At 36.2% G+C, this 21,181-nt stretch overlaps 1 protein-coding gene across 1 annotated transcript in view; it reads left to right on the forward strand.

Moving 5' to 3' along the window:
- Positions 1-21,181, forward strand: part of Thsd7b (thrombospondin type 1 domain containing 7B) — an 823,364-nt gene that overhangs the window by 311,777 nt on the left and 490,406 nt on the right. Inside the window, exons 4-5 of the mRNA XM_063259013.1 lie at positions 1,207-1,455; positions 16,460-16,629. Of these exons, the coding sequence (XP_063115083.1) occupies positions 1,207-1,455; positions 16,460-16,629 (419 nt within the window). The remainder of the gene's footprint in view (positions 1-1,206; positions 1,456-16,459; positions 16,630-21,181) is intronic.

Here is a 21,181-nt window from a genome sequence, read left to right on the forward strand (position 1 = left end):
GTTTGTCAGGTCTCACAGGGTGGGAGAGAGGAGTCTTGAATTATAGCACTTGCCAATTTTTGTAGTGTAAATACCCCAGCTTCACCAATTTTGAGTTACTTACATGAAGTCTACTCACTTGCACAATTTTAGAAAATGTATCTGTTGGCTACTGGAGAAATACAGCTAGATCCTGCAGATAAGTAGTTCCCATTCTCACAATGCATTATTTCAATATCCTAGCTCCTTGATTAAGAGTTATGTTCCCTCTGTCCCTGAGAAGCTCCCACTTATCTTTCAAAATTGTGGGTCCTTTTCTCTAGACTAGTCCTTCATTTCCAGGTGGCTCATCCTCACCTTATTCCTGTTGCTCCTTATCATTCTAAATACTTTTTTGTTGATTTAGTAGCATTTTAATGCACTTTTGTTTCCCAGGTAAAATCTCAGTTGACTCGACTTTACTAAAATTTGGCAGTTAAGGAAAATAATAATTAGAGCTCACTAGCATGGGGAAACATAACGTTCCCTTTTTAAATTGTATTTATTTATTTGTCTTTTTGATACATAGTTTCAGTATGCATTTCAGGCTGGCCTTTACTCACTTTGTAATGAAGTCTGGCCTCAAATTTCCAGTGAGCCTCCTGCCTCAGCCTCCCAAGTACTGGAATTACAGGTGTGTGCCACCACACCTAGCACATTCCATTTTTAAAATAGCCTGGTATTTATAAGAATGAATAGATTCCTCTAGAAACTTTCATATACTTTGGTACTGGAAAAATTATATATTTTGTGAGACTAAACCTTGTTATCTGCAAAGTGGAGATGATATATAAACTCGTAAGATTATTGTGAGCAATTGTCTATGAAGTATAGCACAGTTAGCAACCAATCATTAGTAACAGATTGCATCATCAGTGAACACTAGAAAGACCATCGCGTTCTGAGAGTGCTTTGGACAAAGAACAGGGTGGGCCTATTTTCCATATGTATTTTGCTCGAGTGAAGCAGTTTCACTGTTTCAGGTGAAATAGAGTATGCAATCTTAAATCTTAAAATGTTACATTCTCTAATAGTCTGTCAAGATACTGATAACGAGCTTTAAAAAATATTTTCCACCTTAAAGCTGAAAGTAGGATTTACGATATCACTTCTTATAGCAGGGACTTTGGAATGTCAGTTGCATGCATTTAATCTATGCCATTCTATTCTCTGCTATTGTTCCTTCAGCCTTTGTATGCATGACTCCTTTCCACTGACTGTTCAGCCTTGTGTTATGCCGAAAGACTGTGAGACCTTTGAGTGGTCCTCCTGGAGTCCCTGTTCCAAGACTTGCCGATCTGGGAATCTCTTGCCTGGGTTTAGAAGCAGAACCCGGAATGTGAAGTCCTTCGCCATTGGTGGTGGGAGAGAATGCCCAGAACTTCTTGAGAAGGAGGCTTGCATTGTTGAAGGAGAACTTCTGCAACCATGTCCCAGGTACTGTGTATCTTTTTTTGTCAATATTTTAATGTATAATCTCTTTTGAAGTGGTAGCAGAGATGTTAATAAATGTAGCTCTTACTCATATTTATTGAGTCTTTACTTGGTATAGGAATTCCTTCTTTGCCAATGTAAAGTAGTAGGTTGATAACATGAGCTCTGGTGTTGGCTATTTAAGTTCAAATTCTGTTTCTATCACTTTTTATATTATATTATATTAAATTATATTAATTTCATCATGTTAATTCTGGTCCCTTCTGTTACTTATCAATGAGCAATATTTATTTTATTGATGTTTAGTACTTTGTAAATGCCCAGTTACTGTTACCTGACATGGCACACTCATTTTTATACCAACCTCTATAAGAATTAATAGCATCTTCATTTCACAAATGAAATCATTAATGGCCAGAAAGATTAATTCTTGAAGTTATATGGCCAATGAATGCAGTACCTTGGTTCTAATCCACTTCTATCTCCAAATCTCCTTGCTATTCTATGGCACTGTTTGTATTCCAGAAGTTTTAGGGATCGGGAGGGTACTGGTAAAAGTGTTATCACCTATTAATAGCTAGATAATAACATTTTGATGATATTAGTGATATTTTATATATTTTTCACCTGGTAATGGCCTCCTGTGCAATGGCCATAGGTTATTGGCTTCTTGTGGACCCAGGCTAATAATGATATGAGTTATTTGAGGCTGATTGTTCTGGTTTGTTAGCGAGGGATTTGTAATTCCTGCTGGATAACTACTTTGAACTATATTTATTGTATCTGTATCTTCTAAAGAAGAGACATTTTTTGTACTTTTTAGGGTGGCTTTTAAGACTTAAAATGTATTTCCCAGAAAAAAACAGGGGTAAAATAGATTCGTGCATGGGTTAAATATTTGGTGATATGGGAAGGGCAGGTCAGTACAAGCACAATAGGTTTCTTGATAGCTAAGTCTGGCTATTCCTTAACCCTGAAATCATGTGCATTTTGAGGCAAGGATTACAAAAGCAAGTCTGTTGCAAAATTTTTAGTCACCTCATTCCTCTTTTATGATTGGAATCAGGATTGCTTGAACACACTCTTTACATAGTGGTTATTGTTGTTAATAAAATGATTGCTTAGCTTCTTAGCATACATAGCAGGCCAATATAACTCATGGTCCTTACATCAGTCTCACAGAACACCTTGTGTTGTATTTTGTTTTAAAGAATTAATTTTGAAGTAAAACAGGGTCTACTTGATGACATACCTTTAGATTGTCTGTTCCTTTTGGGGTTGGATTTATCTGGATTGAAATTAAATTTTGGTTATGTGACCTTGAGCAATCTATACAAGTTCTTTAAGACAGTTCATTTTTCAGTAGAATGTGTCTAATGATATTATATGCATTTCAGGGTTCAAAAGCTGAAAAGAGGCTCAGTGTTTGTACATAAAGTTTCTACAAAAAGAGTGGCATTTACTGTTGCTATTTGCATGTATTTTATTTTTTCTTCTTGAAGGAAAATTTCTCCTTTCTTTAAACTACTTAACACAATAATTTCATGGGCTAAAGACATTTCTTTTGGTTAAGTTGGAAATCTTTTTTTCTTCCATGCAAGGATAATTCAAATGTGTTCTCAGTGATAGCTAGGGAGAAACAGAATCTGGGGTTAATGCTGACCTTTACGTTTGTGCCTCTAGACTTTACTCTTCATGGGATGGCTGGTTACCTCTTCCTGTTATTTTCAAAAGTTTGTTGATTTGTAGTCATACTTATGTCTTCTTTGTTAATAATTATTAAGTCAGGGAAATATTTTCTTGATGATCTGAGAAAGTTAAGCTGCATTTACTTTTTAAAATTTTATTTAAAAAGAAACAAAACAAAACAAAACAGTGTAACGGTACAAGTAATACAGAACTACAAAAAAAAAAAAAACAGTAAGAAATCACCAGTTAATAGATTATACATTATCATCTTAGAGATAGTTGCTCAAGTCCTGTGACTTGATCAAAGCATACAAAGTGGACATTCAAACAGTGAGACTGCAAACAGTTTTGTTCAATGATCCAACCAAAAACATTAATATGGTCATCTATTTAACACCCTGCATTTACTTTTTTAATCTATGCCTTTATTTTATTTGTTGACTACTGTGGATCAATAATTGCAATCAGTATTAACTAAATATAAAGACTACTTAGAGTAATGTATTGTTAATCATCCAAAGGGATACTTTTAAGTGTGTAAAAGGCATATATTGACATTGTTAAAATACAATTCAGGTTCCTTTATCTCTGAAGCCAATTTTCTTTCCACTACATCACCTCGGCTCTCATGATAGGCTCAGTGAAGATGTGTATCAAGACACATATACGTGTAAAATGTACATTTAATAAATGTAATCATTTTTTCCACAAACTAAATTGTCATTGTAATAATATAGGGTAGATCCAAGATTAGTTTCTGTATTGATCTTCATTTGATTGATCCTTAATGTTTGAAGACAGGGCCTGCCAGATTTCAGAGATAATAAACCTGTCTCTATAGTTCCATTGTTTGAACATGTTGCTGAATTTGGCATGTATTTAAGAAAGAAAAAGAAAGCAAGGAATTTCAAATAGTGACTTAGGAAATGAGAGTCTTGAAGAATTCATTGAAATATCAATCAGCATTTCCTTTGAAGAATGATCTGTTAACTAGTGTGTTTTCGTCTTATGAGAAAAAGAATGACTAAGTAACAGCAATAAAATTAACAGCAGCTGACATTCTTATGTACCTGAAATCCGGTCTGTGTTCTCTGTCATAGAAAACATATACCACATGTGATAAGCTATATGCACTAATTTTTGTTCCTAGTTTGCTTTTGGTCATTACAATTCATTGTAAACAAGGAAAATGGAAACAAAGTCTATTAGAGATAAGCAATATTTCTTTTCCCAGAATTCACGAGCAATTCATAGGCATCAAATTACTTAATTTATCCCGTTTCTCTCAGCAAGAAAACATATTTCTATGATTTTTTTCACATTGTTTTGTAAAACTTCTCTAAAAATGTGGTTTGGTTTTACTTTTCCACTATGCTTGTTATTAGGTATGTGTTCTTTCATTCAATATATATCCACGGATTGTTCTTTGCTAAGCACTATGTTAAATATTTGTGAGGAATTAGAGAACATATTAGACAAAAATTTTCTCCCAATACCACTTAAATTTTAGTGAAGATAAGCCAAATAAATTAAATTGATAAACTATATACTTGGTGCAAGAATTACATACAAATAAAATACCTTAGCATGATAGAAGCTTCCAGAATGTTGCAATGGTAGGGCAGGGGCCTTAACATTTATTATATAATTTAACAAGATCATTAGAGAAACTACATCTTGACAAGTAGATTTGGGAATTTGGTAATAAGGGAAGTAAATCAATTTTCCACTCAGAAAAATTTTGAAGGTAATCAAATTAAAGAGTACTGTAAATAAATGTTATAGTCCTTGTGTGTTGCTATTCCTCAGTTGCAGAGCTTTAGGTTCTGGTCTCACCAGGTAGGCTCTCTGACCAGTGTTTTAACTCTGAAGACCTAATGTCTGTCCCTGAGGAATGATCCAGTGAAGAGAACTGCAGTGGAGAGGAGGCAATTGTAGGGACACTGCCTGGCACCAGAGCACTTTGGTAGTTGCCCTGGAATGATCAGTTTAATGTAAAAGCTGACAGAAACCAGTCTCTGTCATGGTGATTTTGATCATCAGATTCCATGCTGAAATGGAAGATTTTAGAACTATGTAGGATTTAGCATTCTATAGCCTTAATATTATTTTTAAAGGTCTGGATGAAGACTCAAACAGATCTCAAGAAAACCCTTCCTGCAGCATTTCTCATTTAAAGTGTAGATTTTGCTCCCTTCTCTACCTCCAACAGAATATTGAACACTCATTATATGTTAGGGCCTGAGAGAGACAAGATACGTTTGTTACTTGCCAGCTTTACTCTTGGCTTGGTTATTCTCCATCTTCGGGCATATTCTCGGTTCCCAAATGCAGACATACGCATTATATAGTTTTTTTCCTGTGTCCCAGTTAATAGCTGAAGCATTAGATCCAATATCTCAACCTAAAGGCAAAGTGAAATACATTCATCGTGATCATGAGGCAACCTTACTTACTAGCAGGATAAAAGAGCAAACAGCTGAATTATTTTAAAATGTTTTGTGTGGAGGTCTGAAATCTTATTCTGGGACAGCTGTGACTAGAGATCCCTACTGTGCAAATGGAGAGCCTGGTTCTGGATGAAGACCCTGCAGATAACACATCTAGATATTGACAAATGTTAGCTATAAACATCTTTCTTAAAAGTAGCACCTCAGAGGACTGGCCATCAACTTTCATCACCCTCTAGGATGCAACAGTTTTCATGTGAAATAGTTGTACTATCTCTTAAATGATCATTTATGTTTGAAATTGAATAGCAAAGAACATTCAGTTATGACAGTGACCAATGCAGAGTAAAACTCCTCTGAAAATCTCAAGGCAAAACTTCATGGCTGATATTACTATACAGAAAAACTAATATGTTAAATATTGTTTTACTCCTTCAGTATGTCACTAAACAGATGAGCTTTTTAAAACCTATTCCTCCTGCTTCTGTTGTGGATGAATTTATCATTATTAGGAGTAGAATAAAAATCCTTCTCAAAAAGCTCAGGCTTGCACAATGGCTACCTGGGCCCCCTCTATCCTGATTTGCTTTGCTTATTAAACAGCAAGCCCCTGAAACCAGCCTGATTCTTCCAACATCTTTTTGATGCATTGAAAACAATTTTAGACTTTCTAGATAGAATTCTTCTTTGGGAAAATTCTGAGGATTAGTTGATGGGATGTTTACTTGGCTACTGAAACTATGATGGTGGTGCAAAATCAATGAAGGATGAAAATTTGGCTGAGTACTTTGCTTCCTTTGCCCACTGAAATAGAATATGATGTGTTTTGAAGTGACATTTACTGAATACCTGCTTTAACTGTCACTCTTAATCACTACAGAATACAGAAAACGACTCAATATGTATTCACTCAGTTTATTTAAGACTCTTATATAACTAAAACATACAAAACATAACCATGTCTGTGAAGAGTGTTTAATAGTTGATTAGGTTCCCAAAACACAGCAGTTCACATGTATGGATACGACTGTTATTTTTCTCTCTATTTGTTTCCTTTTTCTCCTTTGTCTCCCTCACTCTTTCCTTCCTTCTTGTACTTTAGACAAAATAGCTCCTAGATAAGTGATTGACTTATAGTCAAGACTCAGCAAGTGAGTAAATGCTCATGTGTAGTGCATTTCAGAAAAGTAGTGTTTATGCAGTACCTTATGCTGTGCTTCTAGTCATTATATAATTTGTATGAATGACTCAAAGGCATTTTTGTAAAATGTAGCCGAGATTAACATCATCCAAGACATCAATTAAGGATATCCACCTCAGCAATTAACGATATCCACCTCAGCAAGGATATCAACCTCAGCAAGGTACGTGGAGATTGCCAGGGTTCTGAGTGACTAATATGCCTTGCTGGCATTGTGCCTGGTTTTCTAGATAAAAGGTCTCTAATGGCATTGGTTACAAGAGTTTCTTCAAAGGAATGAGAAGCCAGGTCACAGTCTGAATTTGTAAAAAGTTTGCTTTCAGACACACATATCATCAATTGCATCGTTTCAATTCACTCCCATTGATTTCTATAAGTGACTCTGCAATTTTACATATAGTAGGAACTGGCTAATGGGCTGTCGAATGAATTAATAGATTATTTAAAGGAGTAGCAATTTTTAGTTAAGTTAAACAGCTTTTTTTTTTTTTTTTTTTTTTTTGTAGGAGATGAAGAGTGAAAGAGACTTAGCCTAGAACTTTCAAAAGCTTTAGGAAACCAGTATTTTTAAAAATCAGTAATTTTTTTCTAGTAGACAACATATACCTTTTGATTGGGTCTATCTATTCCTGATATGTGTGGTTTTATGAGTCCTTATCATGCCACTTTAAGTCTTCCTGCGTGGAAGATTTGTTCCCCAGTTAGTGTAAGAAAGTTAACGTACTGTTAAGTCTGTTAAGTGCCATGCATAGTGATAGAAGTCTATTAATAATGCATATATAGAGTTTGGCTAGAAAAGCCATCTGCTGAAGAGCAAAGAGCTTTACACTTCAGAGTAGTTTTCCATAATCAATAGCCCCACTCTATCCAATAAAAAATTACTAGAGCATAAAATGCATAAAGCTTGATCATTTCCCCTTTATTTTGGTCATCTGTTCAGCAAAAAATGACAATTTAATTCTTTTTTCAATGCATTTACAACTTTAAAGGAACAATAGACATTATCATAAATTAGTCATGCTGCAACACACTGATTTTTAATATGCACACTTATTTAATTTGAATACCTGGCACCAGGGTTTCAGTTTCAGGAGTGTTTGCAAATCTTTATGTACTCAGTCAAAACATGACTGTTAGCTAACACAATTATTCTTCCATCTGTCATCATCAAATCACTTAAGATTATATTTTTTCTTTTTTACTCAAATATAAGCCTTTATAAGAAGGAGAGAAGAAACCCACACATTGTAAGCAATTTTAAGCCTTATAAAAGTCACAAAGCTTTCATTCTAAAGGGTGGAGGTTGCTGTAAAAGTACTATGGTCCTGGCTTTATCTTGCTGTTAGCATCACTTGAAGTCATATTAGCAGGATGGAGATGTCTGAAGAATAGTTACTAAATGTTCTTACTTTTCTAATTTTGGCTTTGCTACTTTAGGATGGGTTTACTTCATGCTTCACAGCAATGGGTTTCTTACGCCTGTCCCTCATCCCCTTGTCAATTTAAGAAGTAATTTGATATACAGCATCCCTAGCTTGAATGTTACTCCTAGGAAGCAAGACTGCTTATTTCCAAAGCCTTGAGTTATTGCTCTTATTGAAGAATCTGTCTCCTGTATCTCTTGATGAGAATATGCACTTCCACAGTTAGAGAACATTACTTCAAAAAAAAAAAAATTAACCTTGGTATTTGTTTAAGATGTATATATCTCCTATGGATGATAGCATATTTAATCCTAAATGCTTCTACCTCATTTGAATATAATTGTTGACTATTTCCTATCAGTCGACTTAAATTTTGTGGAAGATATGACAAAAAATGGGCAGTAAATTTCAGCTATGGGAAAAAGTTCAGAAAATAGATTATTTGGTGTACATGGAGAAAAGCTGAGTTTTACAATTAAAATACATGGATGCCTGGTGTTTAGGATTTTGTTCTTTGTCCTGGGATCTTAAGTATTCAGTGCCAGAAAGTGAGCTGCTACTATGTCAGTGAAAAGAAAACAAATTGGAATCATTTATCACTGCTTTCTTTCTCATCATGCATCTAATCCATTAGAGAATCTAATCTCTACCTTCAAAATATCTTGAGAGCCTCATCCCTTCTCACTGTATTTGCTAAGATTGCTGCAATTCCAACCACATCATCTCTCTTAGACTTGGAAAAGCCTGCAAACTTGCCTCCTTTCCTCACTCAGTAGCTCCGGTGACCTTTTAAAAGCGTAAATTATATCATCATTTTGCCACTCTTCCTGAAATTTCCCCTGACTTTCCATCTCCTTGGGACAAGTTCCTCACATTCCTTTCTCTAGCCTATAACATTTTCTGTATTGCATGGCTCTTGACTCACCTAGTTTTCTCTCTTGACCACTCTACTTTGAGCCAATGCTGCAGCCACACTGGCCTATGTAATGGTCCTGGAGAAAGCTAAGCACTCTCACACCTGGGGCCTTTGAATGGACTCTACTTTGTACCTTGAACCCTTCTTGTCCCTATCACCTTGTAATTGTTACTTGTTTTATTGCTTGGCACTTTGAGGCCTTGCCTTGGAATTGAAGTAGCTTTCCTTTCTCTGTCTCATTCTCCTGCATGCTGTCTGAGGCTATGTTAGAGATTATGCATTTGTCTGTTTATCCTACTAAAAGACAGTCTTCCCAAGGTCGCGGACTGTCCCACTCACTCTTATGCATCTCTTTGGCTGAAACTGTTCTCAGCATAGAGTCAGAGCTCAAGACTAACTTGCTGAAGGAAAGGATGTGTGGACACATGATTGTTCCTACAGTTTGAGCAGGCCTGTAGTTTTCTCTTAGTAGACTACTTGTTAACTCTTTTCTGGCTTTAGCCACTCATGCAGAATATCTTTATTTTAAGCACAATACCCTCTATGAATTGTCTGCCTGTATATTCCATAGTTAAGTTTTGGCATTCTCTTTTTCAGAAGTTTGGAGTTTCAGAGCTATGGGCTCTCTTATTAATAGCAGATAAATCATAATTACTCTCACATGATTAGATGGTGCATTAACTTTCAGAATATTCAGGAACTAATGCATGGCTTTTTCATTCTAAGGCTTTAAAAATACATTTATTTCCCTTCAGAATGTTGTATTATACAACTATTAGTGGGAATTTGAATTTTCATAATTGTAGATTCTTTTATTTGACTTTTTATTTGGTTCTATTTTAAACTTGTGATTATTTCCTGAAGTGTCAAAATTTGGCCCTGTATGACTCACAGTGTACTCTAATTATAAAATGCTTGTCTATAAATCTCTCAAACTATATTTTTATAAGACTAAAAGAAAATGATATTTTGGCAAAGTGGAATACTATTTGTCAATTAATTACTGACAATATCATAATCATGAATAGAGGGTTTTTTTGTTTGTTTGTTTTAGTCCAGAACAAACTTCCTTCAGGCCAATACTGAGATGCTGTGTCCTTGTGATAGGTAGGTAGGTTTCTACCTGTTGTTGTTGAACTTGCATTCTCTCTAACTGATAGTACATGGGTTTTCCATTCACTGTTAGAATATTCTGGTAACAGGATGATAGATGGGCTTTAAAATTAGATAAAACTGATATCAGTCCCACTAAATACTTAACCAGGACTTACACAGTAAGCTGCATCTAATTCTTTTTAATTTTTTATTTCAAGACAGAGTCTTTCCAAGTTCAGATTGTAATAACGGGATGAGGACCCATCTGGAAATTCAAGTGGGGAGGGTCAGATTTTATTTCCCTTATCTACCAGCAGGCTGAAATCAGATTGATAATAGAAAAAATCTAAAGGAGGGGATTGAGTGTACATAGTTTTAAGTTCAGAGGCACAGTTTTCAAGCATCTCAAAGAATTTAGATGAAATGTTTGAGTCCAAGGCTGTATGGGCAATCAGTTCAGGTTGGTTCACAGGGCAGGCATTAGGGGACTTCAGGGTGACCTTAGTCTCAAAAAAATTTTTATTGTCCTTCTTGTTTACCAGGGGAAAGCTGTTGCCAGTATTGGACAGTCCACTGTCTAAGTCTCTCTCAGGTCACTCACTTAGAGATGGCTTTGCTGGACTTGAGCTTGTGATCTTCCTGTCTCAGAACTTCTGTGGTGGTACAATTACAGCTATAGATCTCTCACCAGGTTGGGTTGAAGAGAAGGGTCTGATGGTCTCTGAGGCTGAAATTAACTTTTTAGGGTTTTGACTCACATTGCAATAAAAGATTGTTCAGGATGTGTCAGTAAAACAGGTATAAAGAGGATTTATTAGAGTTAAATATAGGGTGCACTCAAGAAGAGAATGTGAGTACTCAGAAAAATGAGGCATAATACAGTTGGGAACAAGGGATCTTTTATATGTTTTGGGTGATGGAGATCTCTGGAATTCAATAATTTTTAGTCTTAGTCTTGTTTAGTAACACACTCATAATGAAATAATGGTCTATTCATGTGGGAAATGGTCCATCCATAGGTTAAAGAGAACCATTTAGGCAGTTCCGTGTGCAGCTGAAAGGGAATTGCCCATGTCTGCTGTTTTGGAAGAAGCAAAAAAGTTAATAAACAGGACTTGTGTTCTGAAGCTACACTTTGTCTTCAAATTACAGTTTTTAAAGTCTTGAGTTCCTTGTCTCCTTTATACCTAGTATTATTTCTTCTATCCTACTGTTACTGGGTACTCTCTTAAAAGCGGCTTACCAAATAAACATTACCAGGGTTGTTTACTCCTCTCTCTGGGCTTGAATTCCAGGTTCTTTTCTCTGGAATAAAGAATTAAATAAAATGAGTGGAAGAGCAATAGTAAAGTTTATTTGGAAAAGTGAAAGTGAAGAATGAGTGAGACAGGCTCTGCAGAGCCAGCGTGGGTCAAGTATAAGGAGAAAAAGCAAGAAAGAAGTACAACCTTGAGGACACAGTCCAGACTATGATAGCTCTTCTTGGCTTCTGTGACCTTTTACGCTGTCTATGTCTTGAGGGAACTCTGGGCAGCTTCTTCATACGGGGTGAGAGTAGGCGGTGGGATCCTGTGTCTCAGGCTGACCTTGGTCTAAACTATCCTACTGAAAGCCTGTCTCAGTTCTCTGGAGAAGTCCATGTGCAGGGTTTTGGGGCCTGTGTCTGGGTTATTGTAATTAACAGATTGTGCGTACTTCCCCAGCCAACTTTGCTACGCTCACTACTTTACCACCACACCACCACAACTGACCAGGAGTTACTTATTCTTTATTCTGATCATCTCATCTTAACAGAGGAAATACTGTTTCATTATAGGGTTTTTGGGAAGATTAAAACAAATAATGCACCTATATTCATGAGTACAGTGCTTGGCGCAGAATAAACAGATACAAAATGTTGGGTGTTCTTTTGTTACTTGAGAGATCTGTCAGGGGGCCCTAGCACCATAATAAACTAAAGTCATGTTTATTCTGTCTGGTAAGACTTTGGTAAAAGGCGGGTTGATCCTATAAATTTTCAAGGCTATGGAGCCATTAGAATTATTTCTCTTATTCTATGTTTCTCTGTTGTGCCTGAGGCATTTCCACATCTGATTTCAAAGTGTTGCTTTCCTGTAAGAGCTGTAGGAGTCTGGTATATCCCCTGTTCCCCGCCTAAAGAAGAAGACAAAATTGATAAAGGGGAAATAAATGTAACTCTCAAACTGCTAGATGCCCATATTCTGAGTTTGTGTTCCCCTAAACTGAAGAATGAATTCTCAAGAACCACAGAGGTTAAGAATAGAAAAATTCATTGGGGAATAGGAAAAACTCCTGACTTGAGGGGTCACAAGTGGGTTCAATGCAGGACAAAACTATAATCAACCAGAAGGATTACAAGTTTAGCTGCTTTGGTAATAATGATCCAAAGGGGAAGCAGACCATATCAAATGTACCTGGAAAGAACAAAGATAATTTTAGGAAGATATGAGGGGGGGAGGGGGGAGAAGTCACTTACTGGTGACTGATGTCAATGCTAATTTATTGTTTATTACTTGAGAAATGTTGGCCTGATCATTTTTTTTTTCTTTATCTTGAGGCCTGGACTCCAACAAATGTACTGCTGACCACAGTTTTAGTGTGTTTTCATTCTCTGTATTGACTCCCTCAAACCTTGCCCTGTCTGTCTGCCTATAATATTTCCATCTAACTTAGCTGTCTGTCATAAAATGAAGATTTGCTGAAAGGCACTGGAGCTGTGAGTTGGATCACTGGGAAGGCCTGTCTTTGACACAGGTATGGCCTTATAAAGAAGAGTGTCCTAGATATCAGGAAGCCAAATTTTCTGGGGGCGAGAAGATTATCCCTGTAACAACTTCTAAAGGAGAATGGGAGTAATGTTTGCCTTGGTGCACTCCTTTGATTTCTTATTCTGTCAGATCCCACAGACGCTTTCTCAGGTTGGTGAAGTTCAGGATGTCTGATTTTCATGGCTGCCAGGTGATTTGTGAGCAAACAGAGATAGGCTTTTGAAAAGCATAAAGTACAAAAGCACGAGCAAAGTCTAGGAGAGGATCCATGTTTTTAAAAGGAGTACACAAGTTCTTGGCTGATGTGCTTTTTTTCTCTGTCTCTTGCTGGCTTGGTATTATCTCTGAGATGATATATACAACAGTGATAGTGATAAATGCCATGTATTGTTTTAGAGATTTTACCTATTGCCAGTGAATGGAAATTGTGTGGTTTTGGTAAATGAACTACCAACAGAGTTTTTTATTTTATGTAAAGCCATAGTCATTAAACTTTCATTTTCATTTTCCCCCATGATGACTTCCAAATTCTTCAACTGTTAAATCTTACATGGTTATGATAAATTAATTGAAAAAGCAGTTTACACAGCATGGCCTATTCCTTTCACCAAACAAAATAGTTAGCTGCTATGAGTTGCTAGGATTCAAAACTTTTTTTTTTTTTTTTTTTTTTTTTTAATTTGTTTGCTTCACTTCAGTTGCTGGCACTTAAAATTGTGGCAAACCTGGATCCCTAATATTGGGTCTTTTGTTTAAATCCTCATGGTCAAAAGAAAAATTACATGTGGGTGTGTGTATTCTCAGGCAACAAAGATCAAATAGCACTCAGGGGAGGGAGTAAAAAGAAAAGGAATTCATATTTAGTGAGCATATATTATATGCAAGATTCACTGTTTGGTATCTTTATTCCCATTTTACAAGTATAAAAACAGAAATGTAATGACAAGACAGTGGCACAGCTCATAGTCAAACCAGGTCTTACTGTCTCAAAACATGTGTGTCATCTATACCTCACTACCTTTTGTTTAATTTGGTGACAATATCATCAGAACCTTGAAATCAACTCCGTGTCCGACTCTTCATTAGAGAGCTCTTCTTTTGGGGAAGACAAAAGACAAAAAGACAGATTGAAATGAGAGCCTGGGAACCATATAGGCCTGTGTTCCTGTGGTGGGTTAACTAATTAATGGTCAACATGTAACACTTAGCTGAATTGAATCAGCATGGTTCTGGATGTGGAAGGCCCACCTGAGGATTGTTGCCTACCGCATAAAAGGAGAAATGGAGGGGAAGAGGGTGTGCTGTTTATCCTCCTGGGAATTTTGTTGCGCTGGTTTTCCTGATGTGAATTTGGCTGTTCTCATCAGTGGAGCTTGAGTCCTCACTGTCACAGAGGATGGATATTTTTCTTTTCAGAGGAGCTCTGGTCCTTACCTTGAGCACTACTTCCTGGCTCCATTACAGATCTCTCACCCTGCTGGCACAGATCCTTTGTCTCCCTGGTACAGTCTTTGTAGTTTCCACCACTGACCTTTAAGCCTTCCCAGTGCAAATCTTTGATACAGACTTGCATGGGTCATTACATGGGCTCTAGGCTCCAGCTGAACTCAGGGAAGACACTGCCTTGGGATCCAGAACTTCAGTTAAATTCTTTGGGTTGTGTTATAAATTATGTGTCCTGCATTAAATATTTTCCTTTGTAAACCCTAACTACAATAGTGCCCCATCATCATTGTGTTTTTCCCTAGAATCTAGGGCTTCCTGACTTTGAGACTCAGAGAAATGAAGGACAAGCCCTCTACTTACATGCTCTGGAGAAGAGGGTGAGAATTCTGTGTGAGGAGAAAGGCATCAGGGCTCCAGCTCTGGAAAAAGACTGTCTCCAGGGAGGACTGAGCTAATGTGTTTTTTTTGCCTAGGAATTAGAATGATATTGTTTTTTCAACTCACTCAGCAGGAGCAGGACCTAAACTGTGACCTTCAAACTCTTCCCTTTTCCTCAGACATATTTTAAAGTCTGGAAAATACTTATGAAAAAGTCTGCCTAAATAATTTTTATTCATTAGGCTGCTTTTTGTATGTGCATGTGTGCTGGGAATTCTAGGCATGATCTCAAGGCCTTTGCACTGAGCTACATCCCCAACCCCTTTTAATTTTTTTTGTTTGTTAGTTTAATTTTGAGATAGGGTCTCACTATGTCATTAACTTTCCCAGGCTGGAATTGAATTTAAGATTCTCCTGCTGCAGACTCTTAGAATCTGGGTTTACAGGCATGTGCCACCTTGTGTGGGATACAACAGGCTTTGGGGCCTTTTTTATAAGACTAATGAATATCAGCTTTCAGGCTTTTAGAATGACAACTATCACTGGGTGAGCCTTGGTCAGTGTTACATTTCTTAAAGATTTTCTTCCTTATTCTGACATTTGTTATTTCAATTTTATTACAGTTTCTGTAAGACCAGAGTATTGTTGAATATTTTTACTTTTATTGTTTTTCAAATTTTTGATGTAAACAATCACAAAGCCAAGAATTTTTTCTTCAGATATGAAACAAAACAACAGATATGAAACTGTTCTTATATTTTCCTTATTATTCCAAAATTTAATAAGTAAATGCTATAGACTTGAGCTGTAATTTGTCCCCGCCCACAAAATTATATCTGAACTGATTATCTCAGGTGTGAATGCAGTGATGTAATAGTTGTTTTGTTTTCTGTAAATTGTATACAAACTTCATTGTGTTTTTCTTCCTTACTGGAATGTGTATTCATGTGTGTGCACATGAATGTATATGTGTAGTGGAGTGCTTCTTAGGCAGTTATAAACCTAAGAAATACATCCCTAAGTCAGTTTAAATGATAGCCTGGCTACACATACAAAATTATTCATCAGTTAAATCTAGCGAGTCAATGCTATCTCATGTTTAATATTACACTTTTATCACAAAGGCAAGGGGTCAAATGGGTAGGAAAAGATTCCTAAATCAAGAAGATTGAAATATTGGAGATCATCTGTGCCTGTTTGAAATAATATTCTCATAGTTTATATCATGCTAATTAAAGTCTAACTTTCACACAAAGCAAAGTAGAAGTCTCTTAAGTGAAACTCAATTACAATTTCAACCATCCTTATGTAGGCTTCTTGGGTTTCTAGCTCCTCCCTCTTAACTCTCTAATAGCTCCAGAGCTGCAATACACCTATTATTTCTCTATATTTCTTTCTTTCTTGGTTATCTTACACTATTACGAACATAGGCTGTTGTGGCTTTGTCCAGGAAATAAAAAGGGATTTAGTAATTCAAAGCTGGTAGACTTCTTTATTCTTAGGTATCACTTGGCCCTGGAAGAGATTTTTCACACATAGTTGATATCTGACTTGTTGTCTTTAAAATTGTATATTTTCCTTATTGCCTCTTCTTCTTTCAAATGAATCAAACCAAACAGGTATTCCTGGAGAACCTCTGAGTGGAAAGAATGCCAAGTGTCTCTCCTCCTGGAGCAACAAGACCCCCACTGGCATGTGACAGGACCTGTTTGCGGCGGTGGGATCCAGACTCGGGAAGTGTACTGTGCCCAGACTGTACCAGCAGCCACCACACAGAGAGCCAAGGAAGGTAGGCAGTCAATTCCAGAACAGATATGCTGCTGGCTGGAGGGAAAATGAACTCAAATGCCACCCCCTAGTGTTCTTGATGCGCTGGACCCTGAAGCATTTGTAGACTTAGTATTCATTTTGTTGACCACCTGCAAACTATCTTCAAATTCTTTAACTCACAGAAATTTGGAGTGGTTAAAAATACAGTGATAATAGTAACATCAGGGACTAGGAATATAGCTCAGTGTAGAGCCTTTGCCTAGCAGGGGCAAGGTCCTGGGATTCATCTTAACATTGCAAAAACAAACAAATAGAAAGTTACAAAAAGGTCAGTAGGAAAGTTAAATAAAAATGTACCTAAGGGATGAGGCATAAATTAATGGTACATGCTAAGGGACTGCTATGCTGGAGCTAATAATGAATGAGTAACATTCTCTTATCTTTCTCCCTGAGACTGTGTGTGTGTGTGTGTGTGTGTGTACACATGTATATATTGCTGCATTTCAAATGTCAAGAATACAGGGTAGACTTTTCCCCAAATTTTAATTTACCTGAGAATACAAAAGAGGAGGAGTAGGAAGAGGAAGAAAAAGCAGTAGCTGTCTTCATGTTGAGCTTTCTGTTGTGCAGGTATAACCCCCGCTCTTGGTTCCTTTGTTGCAATGCTTGGGATAATGACAACATTTGGACTGGAAAACTTGCTCAGATTTGTATAAATCACTTGAAAAGCAGAAAGAAGTAATAGTGCATGTACTCTAGGAGACTGTGTGTCCTCTTCCGGCCACATGGGAGAACACAAGCTGTGTGTTCCATTCAACAGACAAAGGAGAAATGTTGCCTTGTGGTTACCACATGTGAATACACGCTTCTGCTGGGGATTTTGGTTAAAAGACCAAGATGCACACTGTCTTTCTATAGCAATGCATCTCTTTAATTCTGTAAAGCTTTTCAGGTTACTTTTAATAACATGACCTTTATTTTGCCAGAGGCATCTGTACCCATAACCTTGATGGATGCCCTTTATAATCTTTACAGATACCATAGGACATTACTTCAAACATGAAAAGGCTATACTTATGAGGATTAGATCCACATATTTATTTATTTCAGTATTGGGTACTGAACTCATGGCTTTATCAATGAGCTATATTCCTCAGCCTTTTTTTCTTTTAATTTTGAGATAAGGTTTCACCAAGTCACTAAGTTGCTCAGGCTGTCCTTAAAGTTGTGCTTCTCCTGCCTCAGCCTTCCAGAGTGCTAGGATAACAGGTAGCAACCACCATGCCTGGTAAATGACTTTCTTTATTTAAAAAAAATAATACTTAAATTTTTCTCTCTTACTCATTTTTGGAAAGTGGTAATTTACATACTTTCTTTTACAGGGAAAAATTTAACTGCTTATTCCTGTGAATTTCAAAGAAGAGAATTCAGATAACAAAGCTCCTGGTTTTCTTTTAAGTTTTTGTGATATTTCCATCCCACTTCTTCTCTCCTTCACTTTAACTATTATTCAACTGTTTTGGGCTCTTCAAGGATCAAAGCATCAATAAAAAGTTTGTAGAATTGATGGATTATGGCATATTTGCTTTCAGGTTCAACTTTTAATCCTCTTGAATTTTTCACTTTCTAAAGTTTCATTTGTTTAAATATTTTTTTCTTATGGGTCATTTATTTCTAAAGTTTCTTCAACTTTTTATATCCAGCTTTCATACTGGAAAATGTGAAGTAAAAGGACTTATAACTAATAACAAATACAGTAAACCAAAAATAAAACCCCTCAATTTAAAAATCAAGGAAAGCTATTGGTTAGGTTATAATTGAGTAGAGTATTGCCTCTAATCAATCAGTGGGTCTGTCTGTCTATCTATATATCTATCTGCTTACCTAAATACACACATAAACACAAACACACACAACAGCATATTCTCACATATATTTCAGTTACAATATTTGGCATCTATTGAATATAGCTATTATAGTAATGGTACTTAGCTTTGAATTGTTGAACTTTAAGTTGTTGAATGCATTCATCACCTTATCCACCCTACTAAGACTGTCTTCTCAGGCTGAGCCCAGAGCTGGTATTAAGGGAGTATATTAGCAGATAAAAAGTGTGCCCAGAAGACTGGGTAGTGTATGCTGAATTAACATATTTTGGATTGTAAGTATTAATTCTTACTTGGAAGGAAATTTGATAAGCCACATGTATATTATTACTAGTCTTTTGATTCACTCCTGTGATATTATAATAGTGTATTGATTGTTAGACTGCATGGCAATCATTAATTTTTTTCAGAAATAATTTATTATGCACCAGTTGTGTTTTAGGTTATATAACAGGCACTGCTTCTCATAATTTACCATTTTAAGTAGAAAAGCCATTTAATTATCATGTTACAGAGTCTTAAGTTTTATGATTGCAGTGTATATCATGTAGTTAAAACCATTCAGTGGTACCTGAGTATAATCTTCACAGAGAAGATGATGCTTGTAATGAGTTTGATCAGAAAGGAAGATTAATTAGAATGAAATGTTGTAGAGAAAACATGGATATTAATGGATATGTTTATGTTTGCTGGTAGCATGAACATTTCTGCAAGGAGACCTCAGAGTACAGGGAAGTTATAGTGAAACTAGAATACTAGGCTTCTGTGTCATTCTAGAGTTAATACATAAATTTTGAGAGTGTGGGTACCTACTGCAACCCATTTTCCCCCACTATAGGCTTTTAACAAAGGGAAGAAATCTTATATGCTTAGCTCTATATAGGAGTATTACATTCTAAGATACAAGATGCCAAGAAAATCTCAGAAATGGTTTTGTTCTATTTACAAAATTATCAATTATCCAGTTTTGAGATATGAAATATAATCATTTTTATTCCGAATAGATGGACAGATTTCTTAAGGAATAATTGGCAGAGATATTTTGCCATCATTTGAAGGATTGAACTTGCCATTTACATAGCTTTAGAAATTAGCTTTAAAGTCAGCAAGTTCATTTGGGTATGAAAATAAGGTGGTAGGAAAACAGTGTGCTAAACTTTCCTTAGTGTCAACCAAGAGGAAAAAATGAGCCTGTTTAAATGAGGTGATAGCATTTTCCCTTGCTTTTTGCTAACAGCAAGGCAGAGATAACTGAATAGAATGACCTTTGCTAATTAACAGCAGCGTACTTGATGCCAATTCATATGAGACTAACAGTGATAAGACTCTTGGCCAAAATGTTTCTATCTTGGAAACACTCTCAATTATTGGGATCCTGGGTGTTGAATGTCTGCAAAGGCAAGTTGAAGATAATTATTAATAGACTGATCTTTGTATTCTTCACAATGAAGCACGCAGTGATGGTAAAATATGGAGGAGGCCAGCAAAAGGAAATTATTGCTCCAGGTCCTTAACAAGGAGAAAGAGGAAGGAATAGAAAGGAGGGGAATCATTAACGAGTGGTGTGCGTGTGTGTATGTGTGTGTGTGTCTGTGTGTGTGGGTGTGTAGGGGGATGGACAGAGGAAGGAAAGCATAACTTAATAAGTCACACCTCTGGGATCTTCTTTTCCATTTGGGTGCGTCATCTCTCTATTTTTATCTTCAACCTATAAACTGTCTAGGATAGAGAGAGTTTGGGACTTTAAAGTCCAGTTTTACATAGTTATTTTATGGGACACTAAGTCCACAGATATACAGCTTTCTAATGTTGATTGCATCTTTTTTGTGACCATAGGCTGACATCCCAAATTTTCTGAAAAGGAAAAGAAGTAAGTGAGCTTGTCAAAGCGACAATATACATTAAGCTCTGCTGCATGGGACAGGCAAATACAGACCATTTAAAAGAAGCATAGATATAGAGAAGACAGGTGGATATATATGAATATAGTTCAAATATTTTAACTAAAAGTGTGCAATAGGAACAAAGTTTAGGAATTAGAAAAAGGGCATTAAATATTTACTGGGAACTAGGACACTAGAAATCTAAATTGAGCTTGGTTTCCATTGATACTGTCGATTGCTTCTATATCTAAATTCAAGACATTTAAAATGAATTGTAACAAACTTATCTTATTTAATTATAGAAATATTTATTGAGACCAGATATAACTCAGCTGCACAGTGCCTGATAGCAACCTGAGGTCCTGAGTTCGATTCCCAGTTCTCTACCCCCACCAAAAAAAAAAAAAAAAAAAAAAAGAAATGTTCATTGAATAACTATGCTTCATAAATATACTTAAGAAGCATCTGTTTAGTCATTTGCAAAGTTATCAAGCATTTCTTGGCATTAAAATTTCCTAATTTAATTAACTCAAGCAAAGTGAGAGCTGGAGAGATCTACCTGGGACAAATGGCAGAGTTTCTGAGGAGAAAACCACTGCAAGGAGATTAAGTGGCTTTTGGGAAAATAGGTTATTTTGATGACATTTTGTCCCTGACTAACCAGATGTCCTAAAGAGGAATATCAGGTGTTCTTCTCTGTGCAATGTAGTATATATTTCCTCAAAATTAGCATAATTAACTTGATAATTTGGTGCTGTGTGTTATTGAACCAAAGCATGTGGCATCAAGGAGGAGAAAACAT

This window comes from Cavia porcellus, unplaced genomic scaffold, assembly GCF_034190915.1.
Source record: "Cavia porcellus strain 051 isolate PalLab524CR breed Dunkin Hartley unplaced genomic scaffold, mCavPor4.1 scaffold_12, whole genome shotgun sequence".
NCBI lineage: Eukaryota > Metazoa > Chordata > Mammalia > Rodentia > Caviidae > Cavia > Cavia porcellus.